This window comes from Silurus meridionalis, chromosome 15 (genome assembly GCF_014805685.1).
Source record: "Silurus meridionalis isolate SWU-2019-XX chromosome 15, ASM1480568v1, whole genome shotgun sequence".
Lineage (NCBI taxonomy): Eukaryota > Metazoa > Chordata > Actinopteri > Siluriformes > Siluridae > Silurus > Silurus meridionalis.
The window spans coordinates 12,633,802-12,661,506 of record NC_060898.1 but is presented as its reverse complement, the minus strand read 5'-3'; the positions used below and the strand labels follow the sequence as shown (position 1 = coordinate 12,661,506).

Sequence of the window (27,705 nt, the reverse complement as noted above, 5' to 3'; positions counted from 1 at the left end):
CCCTTTCGCTCTCTGTAGCTGTTCCACATCTCCTGTAAACTTATCCTCATCAATCTTCTGCATGGAGCTGTGGAACATCTCCCAGGAGTCCTCCTGCTTAGACAGAGCGTCTGTGTAGGCTGCTAGGGGACGTCGACTTGGTGGAGAACAGAGACAGACGAAGCACAACATGTTTTTGGGTTGTGTTTAAAAGGGTCAATATGCTGGGAAACAATGATGGAGGTTTAATGCTGGATGAAGTTGTCCAGTGTGGAAAATCCATCTTTTATCACATGCATGTGGTTTCCTGGATCATTAAAATTAGTTGTTTAGTCATTATGCATGATAATGCTAATAGCTGGCTCCAGATTGCTTGTTATTTTCTGAAAATGTGAATTGTTCTTAGACTTTATCTGTATGGACTTCATTAAGAAATTTATAACAAGCTATTAAAAAAAAAGGTTTCTGGGAATATTTGTCAAATGTATTTTGTTGGCGTTTTGTTTCTACCTAATAAGAGATACAGTTAGTGTTTTCAAAGATTTCGCACTGGCACAGTATAACAGTCTTAGCACTTTGAATATGTGCCACTGGTTGTAAGGTCGGTAGTTAAACAGGGACTAGCATATTGTTTTGGTTTATTGTGTTTTGTTGCAAGAATATAATTATTCCAAACAGATTTGAATTGAATTTCTAAGGCCCATTACATTCATTATTTAAGCACTTAATTTACTGGGCTGATGTTAAACCGGGGTGATCACTGAATAGCTACTGAACTTAAACATAAATCGTGCTTACAAATAAACGTGTAAATCATGAAAATTCAGTTAGTTTAGAAAAGTGTTTATTTAAAAATTTACACCTGATAAGGATGCTCAGTTATGTGAGCATTAGATTAAAAGAAAGCAACCCAAATGAAACCCATGAATGAAGACAAAGAAGACTAAAACAAGGAAGTTAGTGTGTGCCTATTGTGGTTCGTGTGCTGCAATAGCCGAGCTGCATTACTGGAAGACTTGGTGCAAATCATGCTTAGGAGGTGATATTTCACCATTAATTCAATTCAGCAGTTGATAAATAAGTCCCAGTGTTCATATGGACAAAATGCAGTCAGTCAACTAAGTCCTGTTTTGTTGCTGCTGGTCAGAGCTTGAGGTTAATGTAGCTAAGGGGTAATGGAAGCTTTCAGTATGGCAGTATGCCTGAAACATTACATATTCTGTTTAAAACATGTCTAGTTGCATACTTCAGGAAGTAAAGAGCACTTATTTCTTTCTCCAGTTGTGTGCATGTTTGTTACATGATGAATGTTCTCTGTCTGAGTTTGAGCAGTATTTTGTCTGGTATGTCTTAGCATTGCAGTTTTATACTGCTTTTTTTTGGTGAGGGGGTGCTCACATGGCTTCTCCATGACTGCTTTTGCAGTTAAATTCATGACAAACAGCTAAGACTTTTTGGTAATCTGGAGTGAATTTAACAGCTGTTGTTTATCTGGACTGAGACTTTCTCCAGGCCTCCCCTGCAGTTCTGCATGGTTCTTTTCTATATGGTTCTCAAGAGACGGGTCTCATCCAGAGAGTAAAGATAATGTAGAACGCTTGGCTTCAGCCTCTGCATGCATTTTATTTATTTTTCCCACCAGTGTGCCACATGCCTGTAGCGCTTTTAACAAGATTTAATGGATATTTAATACACTTTCACCCCAAGGAAATACAGAAAGTTGGGAACATGACATGTTTTGCAATAATGAACTATTCAGTGCTCAGAAGTCACACTGTTAATCTGACTTGAGAACTAGCTGATAATTTCTTTTGTATATTTTTGTATTTTCTCCTGGCATTTCTTGCTAACAATGCAGTCAGAGACACTGACAAATGTTGCTCTTTTGCTAACTTGATTAGCATATCATTTTATGCTCGTGTTTCTTTGGCAGGTTTCATTATCAGATCAATTTGCTGAAGATTTGCTTGTTAAGGATTTCATTTCACAGGCGCAGCTTTTTTGTTTTTTAATTTTTTATTGTGGTTCTTTTGAATCCATTTGAAATCAATCATTCTCAGTCATTGGTCAGTGACACAAGATTTGGGATGATACCCAAGCTTTCTATTTCTTTGAAAAACGTGAAGTAATACGAAACTTCTCCTGCAAAACTTTACGCAAAATTCTTTATTTGTTCACGATGATCTAAATAGCTTCTTAATCTCTAAATAAAGCTTGTTCTTCTTTTCACATGCTCATAGGCAGGCTTTTTTTTTCTTTTCAACTCAGTTTACAATAGCAAAACAGTAATTTTCCATTTAGCTAAAATTAGCACCCGCTTCCAGAAAGCACCAGTTTGAAACCAGACAATGCCACAGTTACCCATGGTAGTTCAAGAATTCAAAATGGGGCCATTCGGGAGAGATGACTTACTCTCACCTACTAGCCTATCATAAGCATCAATGAGCTAATGTATGAAGGAAGAAGGAAGATAGCTTTTTAATCATAATGAGCTTACCACATGCATGGCATTTTGAATGTAGTTGGCTTGTTTTACATCTCTTGGATGGGATTGTTACACTACTAGGTATTTAAAGGCTGTGATATGGCAGGGAATAGCTGGCCTGACAGTCAGAATTACCCAAGACCAAATTAGGGAACACATCGGGGGAGAAGATAATTGACAACTCTAAGCAATTGCAAGTCAGCTCAAGCATACTGATGAGCACTAGGATTTGCTTATGATATTCATGAGTAGTGAGAGTGGCTCACTGGAAGATGTAAAGTGGTATCATGGTTTTCATCATTAAAACGTGTTTGTTGTATAAGCCACTTGTGTGTAGTGTATAGATTAATTATTTTATTCTTTTTCATGCTCCCCCTACAGTCTTACCACCATATCAGAAATTTTGACTAGCAAATGAGTGAATGCGAACATGAAACAGACTTATTCGGGTCAAAGACGGGTCTTTTCTCAATCTGGACTGCCTCAGCCTGGGAACATGAGAAGCTGCTGGTCTGAAAGCTGAACAGCCCCCCGACCGGTTCACACGCCGTATCGTTGCTTCGTGAGCACTTGATCCACTTGGCTTTCATTTAGGTGCAGAAACTTGAGCTTCCAGCACAAGTGCTGTTTTTGTTAAAGGAATCGTTTCCCTCTTTGGCATTTAAATACAGGCGATCACCAGAGACATGTCCGGTGTCTGAATTTTGACACTTTAGATTTCTGCTGCAGCTACTGTACAGGGCTTTGCTGTAGTTGTAAAGCTACAAATGTAATTAAAGCAAATAGCTGCCATAGTAGCATGCAGTGAATGTGTGTGTGAATCATTCCTTAGTGGCATCGCCTCATTCTTCTCCATGTAGTTCTAACTCTGTTTTTGAGTAGTGATTGAGGCAAATATGATAACACTATTTAAGGGTAGATAGACTCAAACACCTCACTTTGAAGTGGCAGTTGCTGTTGGTTTGATTGTACCTTAGCTAAGTAGAATTGGATGGTTGCAACCCATTGCTTCAAAAACAATTTTGCACAGCACTGTTTTGTTTAGCTTTAAGGGACAACAAATCTTAAAAATTGCAGTAGGAATTCTTTAGGAGCGGGTGGGAATTTTTCTTTTCACTTTGACAAAGTTGTAGCAAAAAAAAGAAACCTTAACGGATGTTTCCCAGCATGGTCTTGTGAACTTGACTTTACAGTTGACTTCATCTATACCGGAATATGTTTGGCCATCACACGTATATGTGCTTGCTGGACATCCCATTCAAAAACCATGAGCATTGATATATAGATCAGCACTCAGAAGCCCCACTCAAGATATTTGGTCAAAGACATTTCCATTTCACAGTAATAGCATTTAGATTTGATTGCAGCAAATCGGTCAGGGCACAAATTCCACATTATGTGACCTTGCCACTTATAACTTGACTGAGCACTTCATGCTCCTGCCAATTTGTGTTTTTGCAGAGCATGTCTATATGCTTGATTGTATGCAGTGATTGTTAATGAGTTGCTAAAACATCTGTTATATGATCGATAGTAGGGGTGTCTGCATACGGTTGACCATAAAGTATATAGCTGGGTAGTTCCAATTAAAGCCATTATATTTATTTGATTAAATTCAACTTTATTGACATTGTGCAAGGTTCTTGTACAGAGCCAATGAAATGCAGTTATCATCTAACCAGAAGCGCATAAGTGGCCTATTTACAATATATAAATAGCAGTGTGATAAATAAGTATATGGGGTCCATATGTACAGGGGTAAGGGTGAAAAATGTACAGAAGGTGCAGGTAATATACAATATAGCATGCAAAGATTGTGCATAGATTTCAGGAGAACATGCCCAAATGACATGATATTATGTACAAGTATGAATGTTGTATGATATATACAATATAAATATTGGTGGAATATACTGTACAGTAGTGAAGTTATGGATGGTGCGAAAATGTATAGTAGAAAAGCACGGCAATTATTGTAATAGGGGAGAATTTTTATTTATTTACTAAACTAGCTAAATACAAATGCTCAGGTATATTAATGTATTAAAAGTAAGATGCTCTTGATAAGGGCATCTGCCAAAAGCTGTAAATATTATAAATGGTACAAAGTTGTAAAGTCATAAGTGATACCCAGGTGACATATTCAGGTAGGGGGTGTTTTTTTAAACCGAAGATGTTATAATGTTTGCCTTTAATAAAAAAATAATGTAATGGTTTAGGGTGCTAAATTGTAGCTATAAATGTATTTTCCTAGCTACAGTAATGTTTTAGAAAGTGGTACAATGAATAGAATGTTCTTGAATAAGTGCAAATCCCATATTGCAATATTACTTTAGAAAAGTTACTCCTTTTACATCTTTTTGAGCTAAAGTGCAAAACTTCTTGGTGTGGAATCTATTCAAGGACTAAATGTAAAAGTGCATCATTATACCATTTTAAGAAAAGAGCTTTCTATTGTTACAGACACACAGGAAGAATACCTTTGCTCCAAGTGAGAACCTTCAACGCGATTAATGTATTCACTTCAGCGTAGCTGGAACAGCATGTTTCTCTGAAATGTAGTGAGTAAGTAAAACTAAGGCGGTACATACTAAAATGTGGTCTAGTAAAAATTTCTCAACATTAAATTTAACCAATAAAATACTATAAAAGTGATTTAAATGCAGTAACAAAGTAAAAATTATTTCTTACTGTTTAGCACTTGTTGTAACTACAGTGTTGGATTTTTCTTTTCAATGTTTATTGATGTTTGTTTAATTACTTTGGATTTAAAGCTAGTTAAAATACACTAAATGGACAAAAGTATTGGGAGACCTGACTTTTCCAGCCATATGCGGTTCTTTCCCGAGCTGTTACTACAATGTCAAAGGCACACAATTGTAAAGGATGTTCTCGGATGCCATTGCATTGAATTTTCCCTTCACTTTAGGACACTCAAACATGTTCCAGCATTATTGTGCACAAAGTGAGGTTTATAATGAAGATTGGGTTTGCATGGGTTGGAGTGAAAAATCTTGTGGAATAGAAAATTATTGTGTGTGTGGTTGTTTTTGTGAAATGTGTAATTTTTTAAAGGATGTCATTGTGGAAACATTGTTAAAAAGTGTGTATGTTGGAGGACGGCATTTTGGGGTTTATAAAGACAATCCTCTTGGTTTATTCTTGGCTTAAAAATCACAGTGTTGAGGAAGAATTCAATCAGATAGCAGTTAAAGGTTTACATGAAGCGGTGGGTGGAGGCAGTTTGTTCTTCCCTGATGGTATTTCTAGTCTTTCTGTAGTTTTCCAGATGAGGTTTAAGTGCAAATGGATTTACAGTGCTTTTAACATAAATGCACCAGGGTCCCAAAACTTCAAGTGTTTACTTCAGTACTGTTAGTTTTTAGCTTAGATCTGACCAGAAATGGGGCATTTAGAGATAAGCATAAAGAATAAATATTTAGATTAGAAGTGGGATTGAGGAATGGATATCGTTTCCTGTATGGAGCACTAACATTACTCAGGGTGGGACTTACACACAGGGTTACACACTGATTCAGTCAAGGTTGTTTATAAAGTGTTGAGTTGCATATCTTCCTTTTTCCTGAGCTACATCACAGGCTGCATAGTACACTAAGTGCATGTTTATTTTTGCCCAATCTGTATGGTCATGTTTTTTCAATTATCAGATGGAGAATTATTTTACCTTTTTTCCAGTTGAATTCATTTTTATTTGTATAGCACTTTTAACAATGAACATTGTCTCAATGCCACTTTACACAGATAATGTGGTGATAAAAAATAAATATGATGTTCTTTATAAGGGTAAGTTTGTACCTGATGAGTGAGCTGGTGGTCACAGTCAGCTGGTGACTGTGACAAGGAAAAACTCCCAAAGATGGAGGAATAAGGAAGAAACCTTAAGAGGAACCAGACTCAAGAGGGAACCCATCCTCATTGGGTTGCACCGAATGTCTATTTATCACAGATAAACAATGTTGGAGGTTTGCAGTGATGGTGATCAGAAGCAAACTGTAGTCTTGAGTCAGTGTAGAATACTGTTGACATGCACTACAGTCCAAATCCATCCCTTTTTTTTTATTTTTTATTATTGATTGTATAGATTAGCAGCTGTCTAACATTGTCTAAAACTAGATTAGGATAGTTTGATGTTACAGGCTAAGGTAAGGCACAACTAAGATATACACTATAAAGATAGAAGTATTGGGATACCTGACTTTTTCAGCTATATGTGGTTCTTCCAGGCATACAGTTGTATAGGATGTCTAAATATTCTCTATACTTAAATCAGAAGGCCAAAGCCTGTTCAACCATGACAGTGCCCAAAGTGAAAATGCACAAGGTGAGCTCCATTAAGATATGGGTTGGATTGGAAGTCTTGAGTGGCTGTTGAGGTCTTCAAAATCCAGCGGAACATCTTCACAGAAGAGAGGAGGTTATCAAAACAGCAAATAGACACTAAATGTTAAATAGGATGCTCACAAAGCACATATGAATCTAATAGCCAGGTGTCCACAAACCTTCCATTATAGTGTATTCATGAATGTGTTTAGCTGCTATATAAAGTACACTAGTTTTCCTTATGTACAGTTTATGTTCATGTAACAGAGAACTAAAAATCTGCATGTACAGAATCTATTTTCCCCTTACACTGACTGTGAGTTCACATGTGACAGAATTTGAGACCTGTCAGCTAATAAGATGCATGTATTTTCTTTTTTCCTTTTTGCCCCTATTCACAGCTCCAAGTGCTCGGTTAGGTTATCCCCTGCTAGCTAAATCCTTGGAACACATATATGAATGGCAATTACTAAAAATGATTATTTGCTGTTATTTATTTCTTTCCCTCCACACCTGGTTGAGCAATAGACCACTCAAAAATAGGCCTATGATTTAAAAAAAAAAAAAAAAAAAAAGTAATAATAATAATCGCTTAATTTGCAGGTTCCCCAACCAGCAAAGTGCATTCTGGGTTGAGCAAGAGGAGCTGAGCAGTCTGAGCAAGTGGAGTAGAATCTTAAGAAAGGCAGTCTCTGCTCTGATTTAATTATAAGCACTCTAGTCGGCTCTCATGCTCAGATTGGGTATGGGCGACTGTTCAGATAGGATGCTTTAAGTGCAGATAAGAGCATTTATACTCTTCAACCATATGTTGTCGGCCTATTGCACAAACCATGCAACAATAATGGAAAAGACAAAAAACGTGCAAGCTCTGAGCCAAAAACAAATGAGTCGAAAAATCCTTGTGGACATTTGCATCAACAATCACAAATCATGTCTTTTTTTTTTTTTTTTTTTCTTTCTTTCACGAAAAGCATTTCGGTGTAGCTTTGTGTTCCGTCTTTAATGACAATCCATTGGAAGAATGCATAAAGCACAGCATGCAGTGCAGGATTAAATTAACCTACAGCTGGTGCTAAGCCTCACACTTCATATTTACGCATGCCTTAATATAGTTTTCAGTAAATAAATCTGTTAACATCAACATCCTCATGGTGTGGGTGTGAGGTAAACATGAAATACAGGAGGTGAGGGAGGAAATCCTGATTGAGCCTAAAGGCAATGCTGCAGAAATACCATATCTGGGGAAAAAAGCTAAATATGATTCACAGACTGTTTTAAACAAGTTATTCACAAGGGCCAAACTGTGACGGCTAGACGACTGGGTCAGAGCGTCTCTAAAACTGCAGCTGTTTTTTCCCGGTCTGCAGTGGTCAACACTGAGATTTTTGATGAAGTTAAAACTGGTTTGAATTTAATGTATTTATTTTATTGTTGATCGTTGTTATTATTATTGTTATTATTTTGCACTTTGTTAGATTGTGATTGGATTAGATTATTAGACTCTAATGGCTTAATGACAGTGCAGCTGCTGAATCTCAAAGGACTGCAGGGTTTATTTGGCAGTCAGGGGATGCTCCGGATTACTTAAGTGCAGTTAGCCGTCTTTCCCCCGTTTACAGATCAGATGTAAGGTGAAGGAGGGCACTGAAAGGTCATAATGGCAGGCTAGGTTACATTACACCTATTCCACACATGCCGGGATGTAGCAGAGCAGAAAAGCTGAGTGATGTGAGGAAATATAAATAGATAACTGAAATTTCCATTGCGCTATTAACACTGTGGCCTTCAGTAACTTTAGATTTCTCACTCTGTTACTATTACAGCACTGTGCCCTGACATTGATCGAGTGATAATTAAATGTATATGGTGGTGGAAAAGTTCATTAGATTTTTTTATTTTTATTGAAATTTTTTTTTTCTTTGCACAATTTTTATCTACCTCTGAGGCAAGGACCATGTTGGTGGATTTATGGCATGTATGAAGTGTTATGTAAAGGGATATTTGAAAGTATATGCTCTTTGTTTTTATTGTTATGTTCACATGTACTTTGTTATCGAATCTAAAATGGAATATAATCCTTAACTAAAATGTAGCCAATCAGCCAAAATGTACTTTTTGTACTCTCTTTTTTACCTAAAGAAGATTAAAATAAGACACGCAAGATACAGTTCTTAGCTAAAGAAGAAATAAAAGAAATTTTTAAATAAATGTCTTTTATAAAACACTATATTTTTCATATATTTACCGTCACTTCACAAACCAGATAGTTAATTTTAAGATTCCATCATTTTACAATTTAATGACTTTAATTCTTAGAACAGGGTAAATAGGAAGAATAACCATGTATATTTCCACCAGCATTTTATCAATATCACTCAATTACTTAGCATTAATTTTTGAACATTAAATTAATTCTGCATTCAACAGTTACCTTAAAACTCTGTATTGCATATTCTCTATACTTTATTAATGTGAATCTAAAAAGATTGACATTGGAGCAGGAGTTATAAACTCTTCCATGTTCCAATCACACATTTATAATGCACATTTAATATTTTATATATACAGTATATATACAGTGTATATATATATATATATATATATATATATATATATATATATATATATATACAGTATATACAGTATATACAGTGTATATATATATATATATATATATATATATATATATATATATATATATATATATATATATATATATATATAGTTCCATACGAACATGAACATTTTGCATTTTCTTAGTACTACTCCAGCCCTTAACTGTAAAAGTAATAATATGTTTGACTGTGGAATGATAGATTTTTGGGGTTTAACTAGCATATTTGAAACGTTCTACACTATAATCTGCAGTCCCAACCAAATGATTTGCATCTGACTTTCTGCTGCACCAACTGATCTGTGCTTCTAGTCCACAGGTCAGCACAAAGCTGGGTATAAAATAGAGTGGGGAGTTTTCCATGTCCTATTAGCTAGCTGTGTCCTGTTACATTCCATAAATAGTGACACACTAACAGAAACCACCATGTTTTGTTGGCTGCCCCCCTCGTTTGCTTTCCTCTCGATGCTATAAACATACTTGAAGTCCAAAATAAAAGGCAGAGCCATGTCAACTGGTCATATACCAACTCTCAGGTCCTGTTTGTTGGATGCTGTGCCATCTGGTATAATGTCCTTGAATCTATGTCTAAGAAAAGACATTTTGACACCTCGTGGATTTTCGGGTCATATGTAATCAGCGTTTGGTGCTCTGTACAGGAAAATTCTTTGACCCTTTGTTGCTTTCACTTCTGTAGTTCTTGTGTTCAGTGGATGACCGTTTTTGTGTGTGTTTTGCGTCCTTTATGACCAGATGTGTTCTTTTTTTTCATGCTGATTCATGTTCTTTTTCTGTTTGGATCATCATCAATCACACATTGTATTTTCTGTGTTGTGCTTTGTGACCTTACATAAAGCCTAAAATCAACTTGCATTTAAAAGTTAAGCAATACGAATACCTGAGAGTGGGGACTGGATGCGAACTGGACATTATCAATATTTTCATAAATTACGTCATTGTGCACTTTGAAACAATTATGGTAATTATTCTTTGTCAGTAGTTTTACTTACTTTTTCTTTCCCATGCCAATTAAAAAATGTGGTCTACTGTATATTATGCGTTTCAAAAACGTGTCTTCTTATTTTGCAAATTGAGTTCACTTTTATTTCTTTAGTTCAGGAAGACAACAAATCGTAAATTTATTTAAGTGCCTTTTGACTTCTAACGCATGGCCCTTTCACAAACAAGCCTTTGTAGTGGGGGGAAAAAAAAAAAAGAAAACCAGATGTTCTGTCTGTGGGAAGATTGAGCTCTACCTCTGCCATGTTAATCTATATTTTATGTGACTCCCAGGGCATGCCTCGGTCTCCGTAGTGTTGTTTACTTCATATTCGTGAAGAAGCAGTGTTGCTCAGAGGACGCGCTTGAAAAACGGTTTAGCAAGGAGAAATCAATCTACATATAAAATATTGGTCACTTATTTAAATAATAAAAGAGTAGTGCATCTACTAATAATCTGTGATGTTTTTCAGAGCAACGAGTGGAGCAAAAATGATGAGCGTCTCCTAAGTGCAGTGGAGCATGGAGAGACGGAGAAGGTCACCACCCTCCTGGCCAAGAAAGGAGCGAGTGCCACAAAACTGGATGGCGAGGGCAAGTCTGCGTGAGTATATAGAGTACCACAGGCCTTTAATAGTGATCCAAATTTTAACGACGTTCCTAATTGTGTTTTCTGTCCTAATGTTGTTTCAGCATAGCACAAGTCTGTAGTAGGTTTATTCAAGAATTTGTAAATTTAATATCAATTTCATTTACATTTAAAGCACTTTTATGGCACTCACACTAAAAGTACTAATGAGCGAGCTGAAAAACGAGGATCAAGAATAAAAAAAGAAGAACCTGGGGGAGATTTTTAAGCTGTGAAAATGAAAGCTGAAATTCTCAGTGAAGATCAGGGTTTTTTTTTTCTTTATTTTCTGGCAGCCAGGTTCACACATTACAACCTGCATAGAGGTTTTTTCATTTGCACCTTTTCTTGGGAAGTGAATTGCTCATCTTGTAAGATTCCAAAACGTGTTCTCCTTTAATAACCTTCTTCGGTCTCATTTTCCAATCTTGATAAGTTTCTTTGTTAAGTTTTTATTTTTTATTTTTATTTTTTAATAAATCCCTTCCTGATTTGCCACAGCTTATCATGTGCTAATAAATGCCAGACAGGAATACATTATACAGCAAAGCCTATTTACTTTTAGCCACACTCACAAAATTCCATAAAGGGCAAAAGCTTACTGAGAGCAGGAAGGAAAAAACAATTAAATGATACATTTGCATTCTTTGCTAATTTATTTTTTAATGTTTTTTCTCTTTATTTATAGGATGTTATTACTTTTGCCATAGCTGTTTGACAAGTCATATTTGTCCTTTTGTATAGATTTTGTCTCAGACCACTTTCTTTATATTCATTCATGTTTGGAAATTTGCTTGTCTAATTCAAATTGACATCATTGTGAAAGCCTCATCCGACAGGTTCAAACTAAAAATTCAAATTCAAAGAGAAATTTAGAAATGCAGCAGCAGTTTTCGTTTAAGGACAAAATTCATCAGGTCAATGATGCATCCAGCCTGCATTAAATCAAGAATAAATCAGCAACAGTTACATGGTATAATGAGGAAAAGACACAGCTGATGAACCACTCTATGTCCACTGATTTGTTAAATATGTGGTAAATGTGAATGCATGCATACAAGCTGGAACATTACTGATAGATAAATAAATAACAATATTATACTCTTATCATTGATCATGATATTTATTTTCATGCAAAAAAAAAATAGGTTAATATCCATGTTTCTCAGCTAGCAGGACTTTTCATGAATGCCAAATTTAAAATGTGCATTTGTTTTCAACCCTTTTCAAGTTCCTCCAAATGTTCCCAGTGCTAATATCCCTGCACTGGCTTCCGGTAGCTGCCAAAATTAGATTTAAAACACTCATGCTTGCCTACAAAGGCAGAAAAAAACCAGTACCACTCTACTTCTCAGGTCTTATCTGACTAGCAATGCACCATGCTTTCTCCGATCCTCAACTGCTTCTCGGCTGGTCTCACGATCTATTCAGCTACAAGGCAAACGGGCGTCCAGACTCTTTTATGTTTTGCCATCCAGGTGGTGGAACGAACTTGTATTCGATCCCAACAGCTTAGTCACTAGAAATTTTGAACGGACACCTAAAGACATACCTCTTCCAGTAATAACTAAATTGGCACTTGTTTTTCTAACTGCATTGTCTCCCAACAGAGTTTTATTATTTTTAGTCTGTCTCCTAGTAAACCAGCATAATAATGTATTTATTGATGGAGACTTCGAAGCACTTTTGCAAGTCACTCTGGGTAATGGTGTCTGCCAGATACCATCTAAATGTTATGTAAAATATGACCATCAGAACGCAAACCCATGTCAAATGTGTTTTTAATTGACTTCTAATAATTAATAGTCTGGTTAAAAAACAAAAAAAACAGACACCATTGTTAATCATTTTCTAATCATATACTTCGCTGACCAGATCACTGCTGTTTTAGTACTTAATTTATAAAAAAGAAAGATAAAAGCTTCAAATAAAGTCGTGTTACGGCTCGAGTCTGTGTGGCTTTGATTCTCCTTGTATAGAAGAAAAAGCAATCACTTTACATGATTGTCAAGGTTGAAATCGAGTCCTTTTCAGCAAACCCGTTAATCTTTAACTGCTCTGGTAGACCCTCTCTTAATTCATATATTCTAGTATTAAATACAGCCTGTAAATATATTATTGAATCTTGATGTTTTCATGGTCATGTTTTAAGTATGTGTTTGTCTGTCTGTCTCCGTGTGTGTGTCCGTGTGTGTGTCACCTCTCTCTCTCAGTCTACATATTGCAGCCACTCGGGGTCAAGCAGAATGTCTTGCCCTCATCCTGGCCCACGGAGCTGATGTATCTCTAATGGATGCTTCAGGTTTGAGCTATGCTGATTTTATTTGCAATTTCTGTATTTTTTCCCACATTCTGGCTTGATGGATTTTTAAATGCATACTGTGTTCTTACAGCAGCACATAATTACTGACACACAATCTTCTGAACAGGCTTAAATCTCCCTGCTGATGTCCCCATTGTGAACAATTAAGTTCTTTTAATAGTCTGTATAATGTATATTATAATGAATGACATTCTAAGAAATTGTTACATGCAAGTTGTGTTTTTTAAATCTAATGTACAACAATTCTTTTTAAATACCACATTTACCACATATGCTTTTTTTATTGTAGGTACTTGCTGTACTATAGAATTAAAATGTGTTTTACTCTTGGCTCTTTTTTAATTATAGAAATCACTTGTAAAATCCACAAAAACCCAAAACATATATATATATATATATATATATATATATATATATATATATATATATATATATATATATATATATATATATATATATATATATAATATAAATCCGTTATCTCGACCTCGGTTACCTCGACAACCCTATTTAAGTCGACGTTTTTGAAGTGGAACTGCCAAATTCTTGCTTTTTCTAAGCATTTTTTATCGGTTATGTCGACGGTTTTATGTCGACGGTTTTATGTCGCCGAACCCTGATATCTCGAGCACAAAGGGGGAAAAAATTTGCCATTTAACGTCGGTTATCTCGGTGCAGCCGCAGAAGAACTCGCGGAAGTGGCGGAAAAATCAAGGCTTACAGCTGCTACAGGTGTTGTATTGTATACTGGTGAATCTCTGCTGTTAGTTAGTGCACATATGCCTTTTGTTGTTAAATGTTATGCGATGAACGGGAGGCGAAAGCCGCGCCTGGCGGCCCGGAACGTGGGATGAGCAGCAAAAGCATAGAATGAACAACGGCAGGATCGGGGGGAATCCGCGGTGCGCTTTGGGAAGAAAAGCGCAGCCGTTGAGAGAGTGCCGGTGGGAAGGCATGTACCGGGATATGCATGAGCGATAACAACGACCGCCGTGAACCAACATATACCAACAATAATGGACAGTGAGAGTGTGGAAGTTTAAATAGGAGCTGGTGATGATGCTAAACGAGCACCATATGTGCGCGATTAAAGCGGAGCTTCAGAGAAAGCGGCCGAGAAAGCACCTGACACGCTGAAGGGGTGTACTGTACTGTATGTATTTACTGTATGTACTGTATGTACTGAAAGTACTGTATGTATTTTTATAGCATGCCTTCATCAAACAAATCGCGGCAACACTGTTGTGTAAAAAAAACCTTCAAAAACACGTGCATGCACATTCTCATTTATTAACACACATCATGTACATAAAGAAATTTCACGCACGTTAATATATTGCCGCCATTTTGATTTTCGTTTATCTCGATCATCGGTTACCTCGATGCTTTTTGGCGACCCCCTAGGACATCAACATAACCGGGTTCCACTGTAAAATGTTTTCCCATACATAGTTCAGTTGTTTTTACCTCATACCTTCAACTCATGGTTTTTTTTTGGTTTGTTTTTTTTTTCCTGTTTGTTTTAGGTTCTAGTGCTTTACACCTTGCTGCCAAAAACAATCATCAGGAATGTGCCAAAAAACTCGTGCAGGTAAAGCAGTGTCATGCATTTCCGCTTTTTGGTTGCAGGTAGAGTTTAAATTGATCTCAATTCACAGGTACATGCTTATTTTCAAAACTGTCCTGAATGTTTTCTTAATTCTTAATGATTTGTACTGCACTATTCAAAACAGTATCTCAGCTTATTTTTATATCCATTGTTTTAATATGAACTGATTTGATTTGGATGTTATTTACTTTCTGTTTATGTGATAAAAAAAATTGATATTTTGTACATTACAGTAACTAATGTACTAACAATTATGGTTACCAAGGAGTCACAAGTATACTTCTAGTCAGATATCTGTGATCAGTAAGTGGCATCATAAAAAAAAGGTTCATTACAGTAATACATAAGAATCAATAACTTTTTATTAATATTATTTTTTTTTTTAGACAAAGTGTCAATTCATCAGAGGCATAAGTTAGAGGCTACCTTGCAATGAAAGTGTGTAGACCCTGTGTGGGCGAAAGCAAGCAATGTCTCACAACGGAGAGTTTGTCTGCATACTTGCTGCACGCCTTTTTTAAATGTTAATAAAATGTTTTGTGCACAATTCACGGAAACTTTTATTTTAAACACTCACTTATACAATTTTGCTTATACCAATTCTAAGGTCCTCAAAACTCAGTATTAAAGGTTAATTTCATAAGTAGTATAATCAGGTTGCTTTTACTGTATGATTGTATTGTATTGTAGTCTCCTTTTCACCCAAGACAGTATGCGGTTTGAGCATTTGGACATGAAAGTCACAAAGATGTTTTGTGTTTTCTGTTTATTAGTATTATTTGCATTGTGTAGTATTAAGAATTTGTGTCCTTTTTTTTATGCAGCAAGTAAATTATGGCATCAAATCGATATCAGTATGCATTAGGGCTGCTGCTATCTATTATTTTATTAATCGAGCATTCTAACGATTATTCCATCGATTAGCCGAGTAATCGGATAAGAAGTACTTTTTCTGTATTAAAGAGCAATACTAAATAAGAGAGAGAAAAAAAGATGGGTCTCTTAATCTTAGGATGAATATGTAATTTATTTTTCTTTTTAGAAAAATGTACATTTTTATTCCTGAATTTGCATACAAGAATATCAGTGGAAACTCATTTAGTGCATTTAATTACCATATTACATCAAGACACAAACACAGTTGCGTTCAAAAAGTCCCTCTGCAGTGGCCTTGTAGAGTAGGTTATGGGATTCGTTTAATAAAACTCATAATTATTCTCATTTATGTATTAAATCTCGCATAGTATCGCAATGTGGTTTTCTTGTTTTCGGAAAAGCTGCTTAAAATTTTCCACGAATTAAATCCATGTTTTTAAATCCAGCTTAAAAAACGTGCTTGACTACCTGCTCTACACGGCCACTGACCAGGGACTTTTTGAACGCAACTGTATATGAATAAAAATATAAATTCAATTGTAAATGACTTTATAAACAGTAACCGCACTGTACAGTGTTTTCTTTGTTTTAGTTTGAAATGATCCCGAATTTTGGAAACTTTCTGCCATTTTCTTTGTCCTGAATCTTCTCCTCGCCCCTCGCTGTTTTCTCCCCATTCATTCATTTTTTCATTCTGCAACACCAGCTAAATTCTGCGGCGCTCTGGACAGGTAACACAGCAGACGTTTAGCAGAATTTAGCTGGTGGTGCATTTGTATTAATGGTCCGTGGGAAACAAAGTGCTCTGTGTTTAGTTGAACCGACTAAACACAAAGCATAGAGGCAAATTATTTTCCCGCAATGAATTTTGGTAATCGGATTACTCAAGTTACTTGAGGAATCGTTACAGCCATAGCATGCATAATTATATTAGGTCTCTCAGTCACAGTCATCTTTTAAAGTTTAGATTTGTTAGGAATGTAGATTATTTTCTTAAGGCTATCTAATGTTAAAAAGTCAAATTATGACTCTAAAAAATTGATTAGAGAGAAATGTAGAGTTAATAATGTATAAATAAAAAGGTTAGCAATATCTACTTAAAAAAACATTGTAAATGCAGTATTTTTCTCTCCAGAAAGCAAATAGACACAAAAAAAAAAGTTTTGTGAAAATGGCTGTTAATTTTCGAGTCATCATTTCGCCCATGAATGCGAACATTGTCTTTTCTTACAAAACCTAGGGTTTTTTCCTACTTATTGTGTGGAAGTTCAGTGTGAGTCGTAAATAATGCACACATTGTTTCTAAATGGAGTTTTACAGCATGAGTGAGTTCCGAGTTACATAACGTGATCTTTCCAGAGTCATGTGGATTACACAGCTGGTGATAGAGCTGTATTGTGGGACCTCACAATACAACTAGATTTTAATTTCAGGCATTTATGAAATTTGTAATGCATTTAAATTAAATGGTAACCATTAAAGTATACAAAGGTAAACACTTTTCTGGGATATGCCCATCCCTTCTTTGTGATTACAGCAGCAGATCTTTCAAATGTTCAGTATCCAGATGAGATTATTACCTGCAAGTGTCGTGACTTAATATTATAACATTATAAAGTAATATTGTGGCATGTGAGTCTTTTATAAAATCTTGTTTGGACCACTCACAAAGGCTTCAAACATAAGTTTGTTTTACTTGTTTGACAACCTAGAAAAAAAAATATTCAATAATAGCCTGTATTGACATTATATACGTTTACATTTGTACAGTACTGTGAAATACGTTTCTTATCTTTGAATGAGTTCATTTAAAAGGAATTTGTAGTCACATTCAGTTGTATTGGCACAACTAACTTATATGTTGAGAGAAAAAAAGTCTTTATTTTTTAGAATCTGTTGGGACATATTTCATGAAAGACTAGCAAACGAGACAATGAAACAGGCCACTTGAACAGGAATTGCAGTCTCGTTTGTTATAACATTGTTCAACTAGCCTGTTTTGGAGTTTCATGTACATATGAACTGGAAATAAATGCTAAATTTGAGCTGAATGATTGTATTAATATCTCTAAAGAAAGTTAACTGTTTCAAAGAGGTTATTATGTTAGCATCAGTTAGCATGCTCACATTCATCCCTCCACTGCAATGCTTCCACCACATTCAGTTCAATCCAACTCATCCTTCAATCCATCTATCCATGTTTCAATCTAATTCATCCATCTGTTTTTTCCAAACTCATCCATCAATCTCTCTACTATTCATATATTGGAATGTCCATCCAAGCCAATCATCCAATTAAATTCATCCATCTCTTTAATTTACTTTTGTCAATCCTTTAGTAGATCACATGTACATCTGTAAAATATTGGTCAGTGTTTTCATACATGTGTACACAGAGTTAACTGAAATGACAAATTCGAATGGAACTAAAATTGTAGAGATATTCCAATATCTAATAATGAGATTACCTCTTTTAGCCACATGCAACTATCCCATTTTAATGAAGGGTATGGGTGATTGTAAATTTACAGATTAATCTGAATGTAAAAATGGACAGAGTTACCAGAGTTAGGGATAAAAACCTACATTAAAAAAATTCATGCCACTGCACTCAGCCTTTTTAATTAGATTTAGGTACAATTTATTATTTCCAAATAGAAGGTTTTCTCACTTGAACTCAAACTTTTTAAAATGCCACCACCAGGTTTTTCATCAACATAAAAAACAGCTAATTGAACACTAAGGGCAACATGCCCAGTTACTATTATTTCTTTATTTTTACTATTATATCATTTTTCTTTTTTTTAATTGCTACTTCTGTTGTTGTTTTTCTTTCTTTCAAAGTTCTTCACATAAAGTAGGATAGTGTGAAATGCCACTGTGAAGTGTTTTTGCATTTCACATTGGCAAAGTGCAGACTTTCTCGACTGGGGGAATTACAGCAATTATTAAATTGAACAATTGCCAGGCACAGGTTAAGTTTTAATTTAAAAGATTTTGCTGCACGGTTGAACATATAACAGACTGTGACAAAAGTGAAATGATCAAGTGCTTAACCATAAGAAAAAGGTTCATTGCTTACTAATAATGGCACTATAGGTTTGTCTGTAAATGAACGCAAAAATTTTAATATCAAAAACACAAATATAGCTGTCTTTTAACAAATATGGGTCAATGGCGACAAACAAATGTTCTCACGCCCTATAATCTGATAATCTATTATCTAAAGGGGTGTATGGCTTTGTATAAATGTGGTGTAGTGGCTCGAAAATGTAGTTAGTCTTCAGCAAAGTAAATCCATGAGCAGAACCAGTGTAATTTAGGTCTCTGTAGTAGCAAAACCTGAGACACTTTTTTCAAATGATCATCTTAGATTATTAGTGTATTTCATATTAAATCACCCTTTAGGTCACCTCGCTTGGACACTACTTTAAAACAATACAAATATAATTACATGATAGTTTTAACCTGGAGTGTTATGCAAGTTTTATGGTCTTGTTCCTGACATAATTGTGTCTTTGTTACTACAGAGTAAATGTGTAATTGATGCTTTGGACAGCGGAGGGAGGACTGCCCTTCATCACGCAGGTAAAAATCTTTCATGGTTTGTTGGAACATTTAAGAAATTCAGTTATGGGGATGGTCATCTAAATACCAGCTTTCATATCAGGGTCATGTGACTGCAAGCTTTTATTTCAGGCTAACAGGAGGCATGCTATATATTTGGTTGCTTCTGCCTTGATGACACTCAGCATGAAAACTCTGCTACAGGACAGGATTTAATTCAGGTCTTTTAAAAGCCATAGAAAAAGAGCAGTCAGAAAGCAGTACAGTCGTGAAGGTCATATATGATTTTTTTCCTTTTAAAGAACAAAGTGCTCACTAGTCAGTTACTCTTCTGCACTAGAAGAGCTCAGTGCTGTCAATATTCCTCTGCAAGTGGAGCGTCTCCAACGCTCATTAAGTGCTTGTTACACATGGGGTTGAAAACATCAGCAACTCATCCTTCCCTTTTATTTGCAAGCAGTATTTGAATTGAAGAAAATTGCTCCTGGTCACTTTTTCTGAGTGTTGAGTAGAATTGAAAAAAAGTTTATTTTAGGGGGAAAAAAGTTTGTACTCTTGCAGTTTTATAGCAGCATGTCTCCATAATGTTCACAATGATGAAATGAAGTGTTGTGATGTGTAGTTACAGAATTACAGGACAGCAGTCGAGATGCAACACGTGTTTTGTAATTTTTATCTTGCGCTTTTATTTATTAGTAGCTATGATATGTTTCTATATATAGCATCTAAAACTAGCCACACATTATATAGCCACAGAAATTATATAACACAACATACTATATATTATATAATAATTTTATAACTAATTAGTGTGAAATTTCTCATTTCCTAGTTTTTACATAATTTGCAAAATTGTAATCACTGAAATTACTAAAATTGTATTGCAGTCACACATCAGCATAGTAAAAGGAACACTAGACTGTTGCTTTGTTGTCTCTATAGTTAACGTTTTCCCTCATGTGATATAGAAATAAACCCTCTTACAGTCTTCTCCTAAAAGCCACTAAACTTCCTTTTTGAGGAGAACGTTAGTTATGTAGACGCTAAGGGCTATCAAGCTTAATTAGGTAATCAGGTCTTTCAAGGCACACAATTAAACTTTGAGAATGTGAAGATAAAAATACGTCGATATTCTTTGTCAATATACACGCTTTAACAGTCACAGCATAGTCCATTGTTTAAAATAGCTCATTTCTTTCAGTCTTCCGTTTTCCTGTTCGGTGGTTAAGATTAAGTTTAAAAGATGCAGTTAAAGATATGTTGTAGGCAGTGGCATCACTATCCATACATACTAATTGCTCTAGAGTTTTCTGCCCCTGGCCCAGAAATGAGCTCACAGAGCTCATCAGGAGTGGACCATGGTCAGTCAGAGGAAGTCCAGGTTTTCATTAGAATTGTGTTTACCTTAAAAAAATAATAAAGATTTTCTAACCCAGAAATGAGCTCACAGAGCTCATCAGGAGTGGACCATGGTCAGTCAGAGAAGTCCAGGTTTTCATTAGAATTGTGTTTACCTTAAAAAAATAATAAAGATTTTCTAACCCAGAAATGAGCTCACAGAGCTCATCAGGAGTGGACCATGGTCAGTCAGAGGAAGTCCAGGTTTTCATTAGAATTGTGTTTACCTTAAAAAATAATAAAGATTTTCTAACAGAAATGAGCTCACAGAGCTCATCAGGAGTGGACCATGGTCAGTCAGAGGAAGTCCAGGTTTTCATTAGAATTGTGTTTACCTTAAAAAAATAATAAAGATTTTCTAACCAAAAGTATTATTAATCAAGCAAAAGTGACTACTAAAGTAGTTAAACACTTCCAATGTTAAATGCTGAAACCTGGTCATCTACTTTGGAGATTTGTCTTTGTGCTCCTCAGTACTGGTCCTTTTTAACATGATTTTTGTCTGTTTTCCTTCACAGCTGCCAATGGAAACATTGTTATTGTTCAACTCCTGTGTGAGAATAAGTGTCCTGTGAATTTGAAAGATATGGTATGTACAAAATAAGTATATATTTTTTTGTAATACATAATCTTTTGGGGGTTCTTTTTTTTTTTTTTTTTTTATTTGCATTTACATCCATGAATTTCTCTGAAAGAGTTGATTTGAAAAGTTTCTTCCATTCTCCACACTTTATTGGTACACTCCAAGAGCCTGTGGTTTACCTCAAACATGTGCAATAACGAAGACGCCGCCTTGCGCTGAATTGTGTCTCTTGGGGTTGGACTGTTTTGTTTATGCTGATTCAAGTTTCCCAACGCAGACTTGAGGTCTCCATGAGAAGGAGTTTGCCATGTCTGTGATTTTTTTTTTTTTTTTTTTGGCTTGGAACTAGGCCATTTGTTGGCTCTTTCCTGAGTAGTTTCTGGCCAGTACCCTCGCTGAAGCTTGCTGTGACTATCTGCATACTTATCGTCTGCTTTATTAAAGAGCTTGGAAGTTTTTATAACAATACATATTTTCTTAATTTAATCAAAACATAACATTCACATTGTATTTTAAATAAATATATACACTTGCCGCAGTAGCTCATTGGTAGTTTATCTAAATGAACCAGGTAGTTGGTTGGTTATATGAAATGCTAAATATTTTATTTGTATTGCACAATTCATTAATTAGTACTTTATGTGGTTACTTAAGAATTTTATTGGTAGTTTATTGAAAATACCCAGGTAGTTTAATGGTGGTTTATCTTTGCTAATTATAGAGTTTGTTGGTTTTACTTTGTTGTTTAACTAATGGTTTCTTTGGGTTGCCAGTAGTTTATTTGATGAAGTACCTAGGTGGTGCAGACAAACTGCAAATAAATTAACTAGTTGGTCAAATTTTTTCTTGGTAGTTTGTTTAGCACAATTAAGAATTTGTATAGCTAGTTTGTCTGCATTAGTTTAGTAATTCCAAGTATGTAGCTATCACTTACAAACCCATGTCATGTCTCTCTTTTCCTTTTTATTTATATTTCGTACAAACACATCATCCTGAAGCAACTTTAAAAATCATCTTACAAGTTTCTATACAATTACCAGCTTGCATACATATATACATTTCTCAGCCTAAAACATTAGTGATGTGTGTATGAGAGGTGAAAAATGTATGTTACAATGTGCAAAATATTGGCATTTCTTTTTCCTTTGCCATCACACAAGCTAGAGCTATACAGAACAGGGTACGTTGACCAGATTCACATGAATGTGCAAGAAAATCAGAAAATAGTTCCATCTTATTTGAGGAAAGTAGAGCAGGGATTTGTTGCATCAGTCATACTTTTAACTTTCATATTATCATGATTGCATGAAACCCAAGCTCTGATGCAATACGTGCGAAACGTTAATGCCATAAGCTAGTTAGGACAAGGGTAGGTGTGGTGAAACAAAGACGTTCTGTGTAACCAAAGTGCTCGTTATTTGCGTAGTGTTAGGGTCTGTGGGTGATTTTGAAAAACAAAGATGAGTGAAGCCTTAAATGACTAGATGTTGTGTTTAAGATGTTTAAAACACAGCGGTTGTTTCTCATTAAAACACTCACTGGTGTGTTCTTTGTGGCAAAAATGAGGGCACATCCCCAGCAGAGACAATAATGATCTTAATTTTCTCTTTTTGCACATGTCAGTCACAGAGGAGATGCTCGAAATAAGGTTAAATTAGTGTTCAATGAGTCCCTGTTCTCTAGGCATTCCCCAAAGTACACTTGCACACTTGTATCCTATTGCTTTTTTGCTTCCTTTTTTCCTACTAATGAATTTTTTCTTTGTTACCTGCCTTCTCATTACTTGCTCGCCCTACTGGAAACCAAACACATAAAATCATGCCTCACAGCTTGAGCAGTACTTTCTTGCAGCATCACTATTTTGCATAAAGTCAACTAAAATTCTCGTTTGGTGCAGAGTCTGATTTCCGAGCACGAAGTACGCATCTGGAACTTATCGCCGTTTATTTTTAAATAATCAAAGCACGGATGCCAGCTTGCTAATCTTTAGCATGCCTGTGTATCTCTTATTTTGAACAAACACCACAAGAATGTTTTATTAAGGAAGGAAGTTTCTATTATCAGATGGGAGTGCATGAGGAAGTCAAGCTTTCGACTTTTAAATCTTAGTCTTCACCCGAACACCAGTGTTTTCATTTTAAGAACGACAAACTAAAGAAGCCAACCCTTTCTTTTTAACTGTGTTCCTTTTTTAGTTTCGATTTAAAAAGAAAAAAATTAATAATAATAAAACACTGACTTTTCCTCATTTGCAGGTTAAAAAAAAGACAGTGTTCAATGACATAACTACAGTGTCTGGTCAAAGTTTGGGAACACCTATTCTTTTATGGTTTTAGAGAGACACATGCATGTTCTTTTTGTTTGCATGCATCTAACTAGGCAGTCTGGTATGAAGATTTACTTTGACCAAACAAATATACACGTGAACAGATGTTGGTACAAAAACACTGTAAATAGATTAAATGTTTTTTCTATTGAGAAATCCTCCCTGAGCATGAATAACAGCTTTACACACTCTTGCCATCCGGACAGTTTGTTGCTCCAAGCATTCAGCTGAAATACTTTGCTGTGCCTTTTGGTAAAACTTGCCGAAGGTGCTCTTTGTTAGTTGGGTATTTGGGTATTTCGGACCGTGCGATTTATTTCATTCCAGAGCAGTTACAATTTTTTCAGGCCTGGCCATTTTCATGATCGATAATTGTGAAGTTGGTTTAAAGTAGCCAATGTTCAAATAGAACGGTAGCCATGTTGTTTTATTTAGCCTACAGGTGTATAATGAGTTAGCATGTTCTCCATACTCCAGAAACAACAAAGTGGAACATGACATAGCAACATATATTTTATGCAAAACCCCAAAAATTATTGTTTTCAAACTTTTGACAGGCACTGTATACCGAAGCAGCAATGTTTTTGTTTTCATTTTGTATATATGTTCAGGATTTAGGCTCAGGGTAGGTTTAAATACACATCATTTAATACATAAGTCTTTAGTTTGTCTCTAATTGGTCAAATCCACCTTGTTAGCTTATAGGTATATACATGTAGCACACATACATGTTGTAGAGGTACAGTTACTGACTCCATTTCATCTTTGTGCAGCGAGACCTATTTGTTAGTGGTGGTTTAGTAATGCTGACATGCTCAAACTCCAGGATGGACAGCATTTCAGTTCTGCAGAGATTTCAGTTTGAAGTTGAAATGCCTTCTGAATCCTGAATGATAAGAGACCATATTTACCAAGTCATCATCAAAATTCCATTTACAGATCACTGCAGAGACGCAGTACACCAAATGTCAGCTTAATTGGATTTTACAAATTTGGAGAAAAACTCATTTGAACTTAATGATATTCCTATTGGATGACCGGATATTTGCACACTTCCTCAAATTCTCAGTCTAGTCATGTTTCTCTCTCTCTCTCTCTCTCTCTCTCTCTCTCTCTCTCTCTCTCTCTTGCAAATACATTAATTCACTTTACTCCACACTAAAACCGTGTACATATCAGACTACACTGTCGTCCCAAATGTCCTGTTTTTCGTTGATTATTGTACTGTTATTGCTATTCTGACACATTTGAACACATGCACTCTACACCCCTATTTATTCCTGTCATTAAATGTAACAGTATTTATTGCACATTATGCATATGAGCTCAGAATCTAAGTGGGTGCAGCTTATTGATTATTGAGGCTCATATTATTGGGTTTGAACCTTACTGTCTAGAAAATATAGGCCAAAAAACACTGCTCTAGTATCCCCTTCAAGTCACCCCTTCTATCCTAAGCAAGTGTCTGTTAGTCTGTCTGATTATAGCACAAGATGATCTTAACCAAATAAAGAATTGTGATGACATCAGTGGTGAAGTAGATGATCGTAAGTAAACAAATACAACATAGAAAAAGATAGAGGACTTGTTTTAAAGTCTTGAATAACATTTTGTGCCATATTTATTCCAACTGCATGAAGACTCATCAACTATTGATTATTATTGACTTAAAGGCTTGGGTATTTGACACATGTTTAAAAATCCCAGTGCCTTTGTAATGGTCTGAAAATAACTCTGATCACTGCCTCACTCCACCCACTGTATTCATTTAAAACTGCAGCCATGACTTTCTCTGGCAACTTCAACCCCTGTGCTAATATTACACACAGTTTAAATGTCAGATTGTTAAATTAGTACCAACTCTGGAGTTCTTTCCAGATGCCACACTAATCTTTCTTTATAGAACACGCTTTACAAAACCGACTTTATTCACACAGGCTAATTAGTGAAAATGATGTGGTGTTATTGAAAGCCATCATTTATGCATGTTGATGGATCACTATTGTGTTACTTACAATCACTTTATTTCAAACACATGATAATTTTAAATCCATCATGGAAAGACATCATGCTTTGTATTTTTATTAGGGCTGGGAAGTAAAATTTCCCTGAATCTTTGTTTATTTTAAGTCACAATGTAAGAACGTAAAAGCATTTTTTTGTCATAACACTAGTACATTTAGTTGTACTATTCATGTACACAGTGCCCCTGACCATTTATCTCATACTAAAATTCAAATATTTTATATATATATATATATATATATATATATATATATATATATATATATATATATATATATATATATACACATACAGTACAGACCAAAGTTTGGACACCTTCTCATTCAAAGAGTTTTCTTTATTTTCATGACTATGAAAATTGTAGATTCACACTGAAGACATCAAAACTATGAATTAACACATGTGGAATTATATACATAACAAAAGAGTGTGGAACAACTGAAAATATGTCATATTGTAGGGTTTTCAAAGTAGCCACCTTTTGCTTAGATTACTGCTTTGCACACTCTTGGCATTCTCTTGATGCCTACTTTGAAGAACCCACAATATGACATATTTTCAGTTCACTTTTTGTTATGTATATAATTCCACATGTGTTAATTCATAGTTTTGATGCCTTCAGTGTGAATCTACAATTTTCATAGTCATGAAAATAAAGAAAACTCTTTGAATGAGAAGGTGTGTCCAAACGTTGGTCTGTACTGTATATATAATATATATAAACTTTTGGTCTGTACTGAGTGTCCAAACTTTTGGTCTGTACTATATATATATATATATATATATATATATATATATATATATATATATATATATATATATATATACAGGAGTGCAGAATTATTAGGCAATGAGTATTTTGACCACATCATCCTCGTTATGCATGTTGTCTTACTCAAGCTGTATAGGCTGGAAAGCCTACTACCAATTAAGCATATTAGGTGATGTGCATCTCTGTAATGAGAAGGGTGTGGTCTAATGACATCAACACCCTATATCAGGTGTGCATAATTATTAGGCAACTTCCTTTCCTTTGGCAAAATGGGTCAAAAGAAGGACTTGACAGGCTCAGAAAAGTCAAAAATAGTGAGATATATTGCAGAGGGATGCAGCAGTCTTAAAATAGCCAAGCTTCTGAAGCGTGATCATCGAACAATCAAGCGTTTCATTCAAAATAGTCAACAGGGTCGCAAGAAGCGTGTGGAAAACCAAGGCGCAAAATAACTGCCCGTGAACTGAGAAAAGTCAAGCGTGCAGCTGCCAAGATGCCACTTGCCACCAGTTTGGCCATATTTCAGAGCTGCAACATCACTGAGTGCCCAAAAGCACAAGGTGTGCAATACTCAGAGACATGGCCAAGGTAAGAAAGGCAGAAAGTCGACCACCACTGAACAAGACACACAAGCTGAAACGTCAAGACTGGGCCAAGAAATATCTCAAGACTGATTTTTCTAAGGTTTTATGGACTGATGAAATGAGAGTGAGTCTTGATGGGCCAGATGGATGGGCCCGTGGCTGGATTGGTAAAGGGCAGAGAGCTCCAGTCCGACTCAGACGCCAGCAAGGTGGAGGTGGAGTACTGGTTTGGGCTGGTATCATCAAAGATGAGCTTGTGGGGCCTTTTCGGGTTGAGGATGGAGTCAAGCTGAACTCCCAGTCCTACTGCCAGTTTCTGGAAGACACCTTCTTCAAGCAGTGGTACAGGAAGAAGTCTGCATCCTTCAAGAAAAACATGATTTTCATGCAGGACAATGCTCCATCACACACGCCCAAGTACTCCACAGCGTGGCTGGCAAGAAAGGGTATAAAAGAAGAAAATCTAATGATATGGCCTCCTTGTTCACCTGATCTGAACCCCATTGAGAACCTGTGGTCCATCATCAAATGTGCGATTTACAAGGAGGGAAAACAGTACACCTCTCTGAACAGTGTCTGGGAGGCTGTGGTTG

General features: G+C 35.7%; 1 protein-coding gene across 3 annotated transcripts in view; it reads left to right on the top strand.

Annotated features, from left to right (window-relative positions):
* Positions 1-27,705, top strand: part of rai14 (retinoic acid induced 14) — a 68,095-nt gene that overhangs the window by 26,095 nt on the left and 14,295 nt on the right. For all 3 annotated transcript variants that reach the window (XM_046867858.1, XM_046867859.1, XM_046867857.1), the window contains 5 exons: positions 10,895-11,025; positions 13,263-13,351; positions 14,899-14,963; positions 19,388-19,445; positions 21,341-21,411. In XM_046867858.1, coding sequence (XP_046723814.1) covers positions 10,895-11,025; positions 13,263-13,351; positions 14,899-14,963; positions 19,388-19,445; positions 21,341-21,411 — 414 coding nt within the window. The remainder of the gene's footprint in view (positions 1-10,894; positions 11,026-13,262; positions 13,352-14,898; positions 14,964-19,387; positions 19,446-21,340; positions 21,412-27,705) is intronic.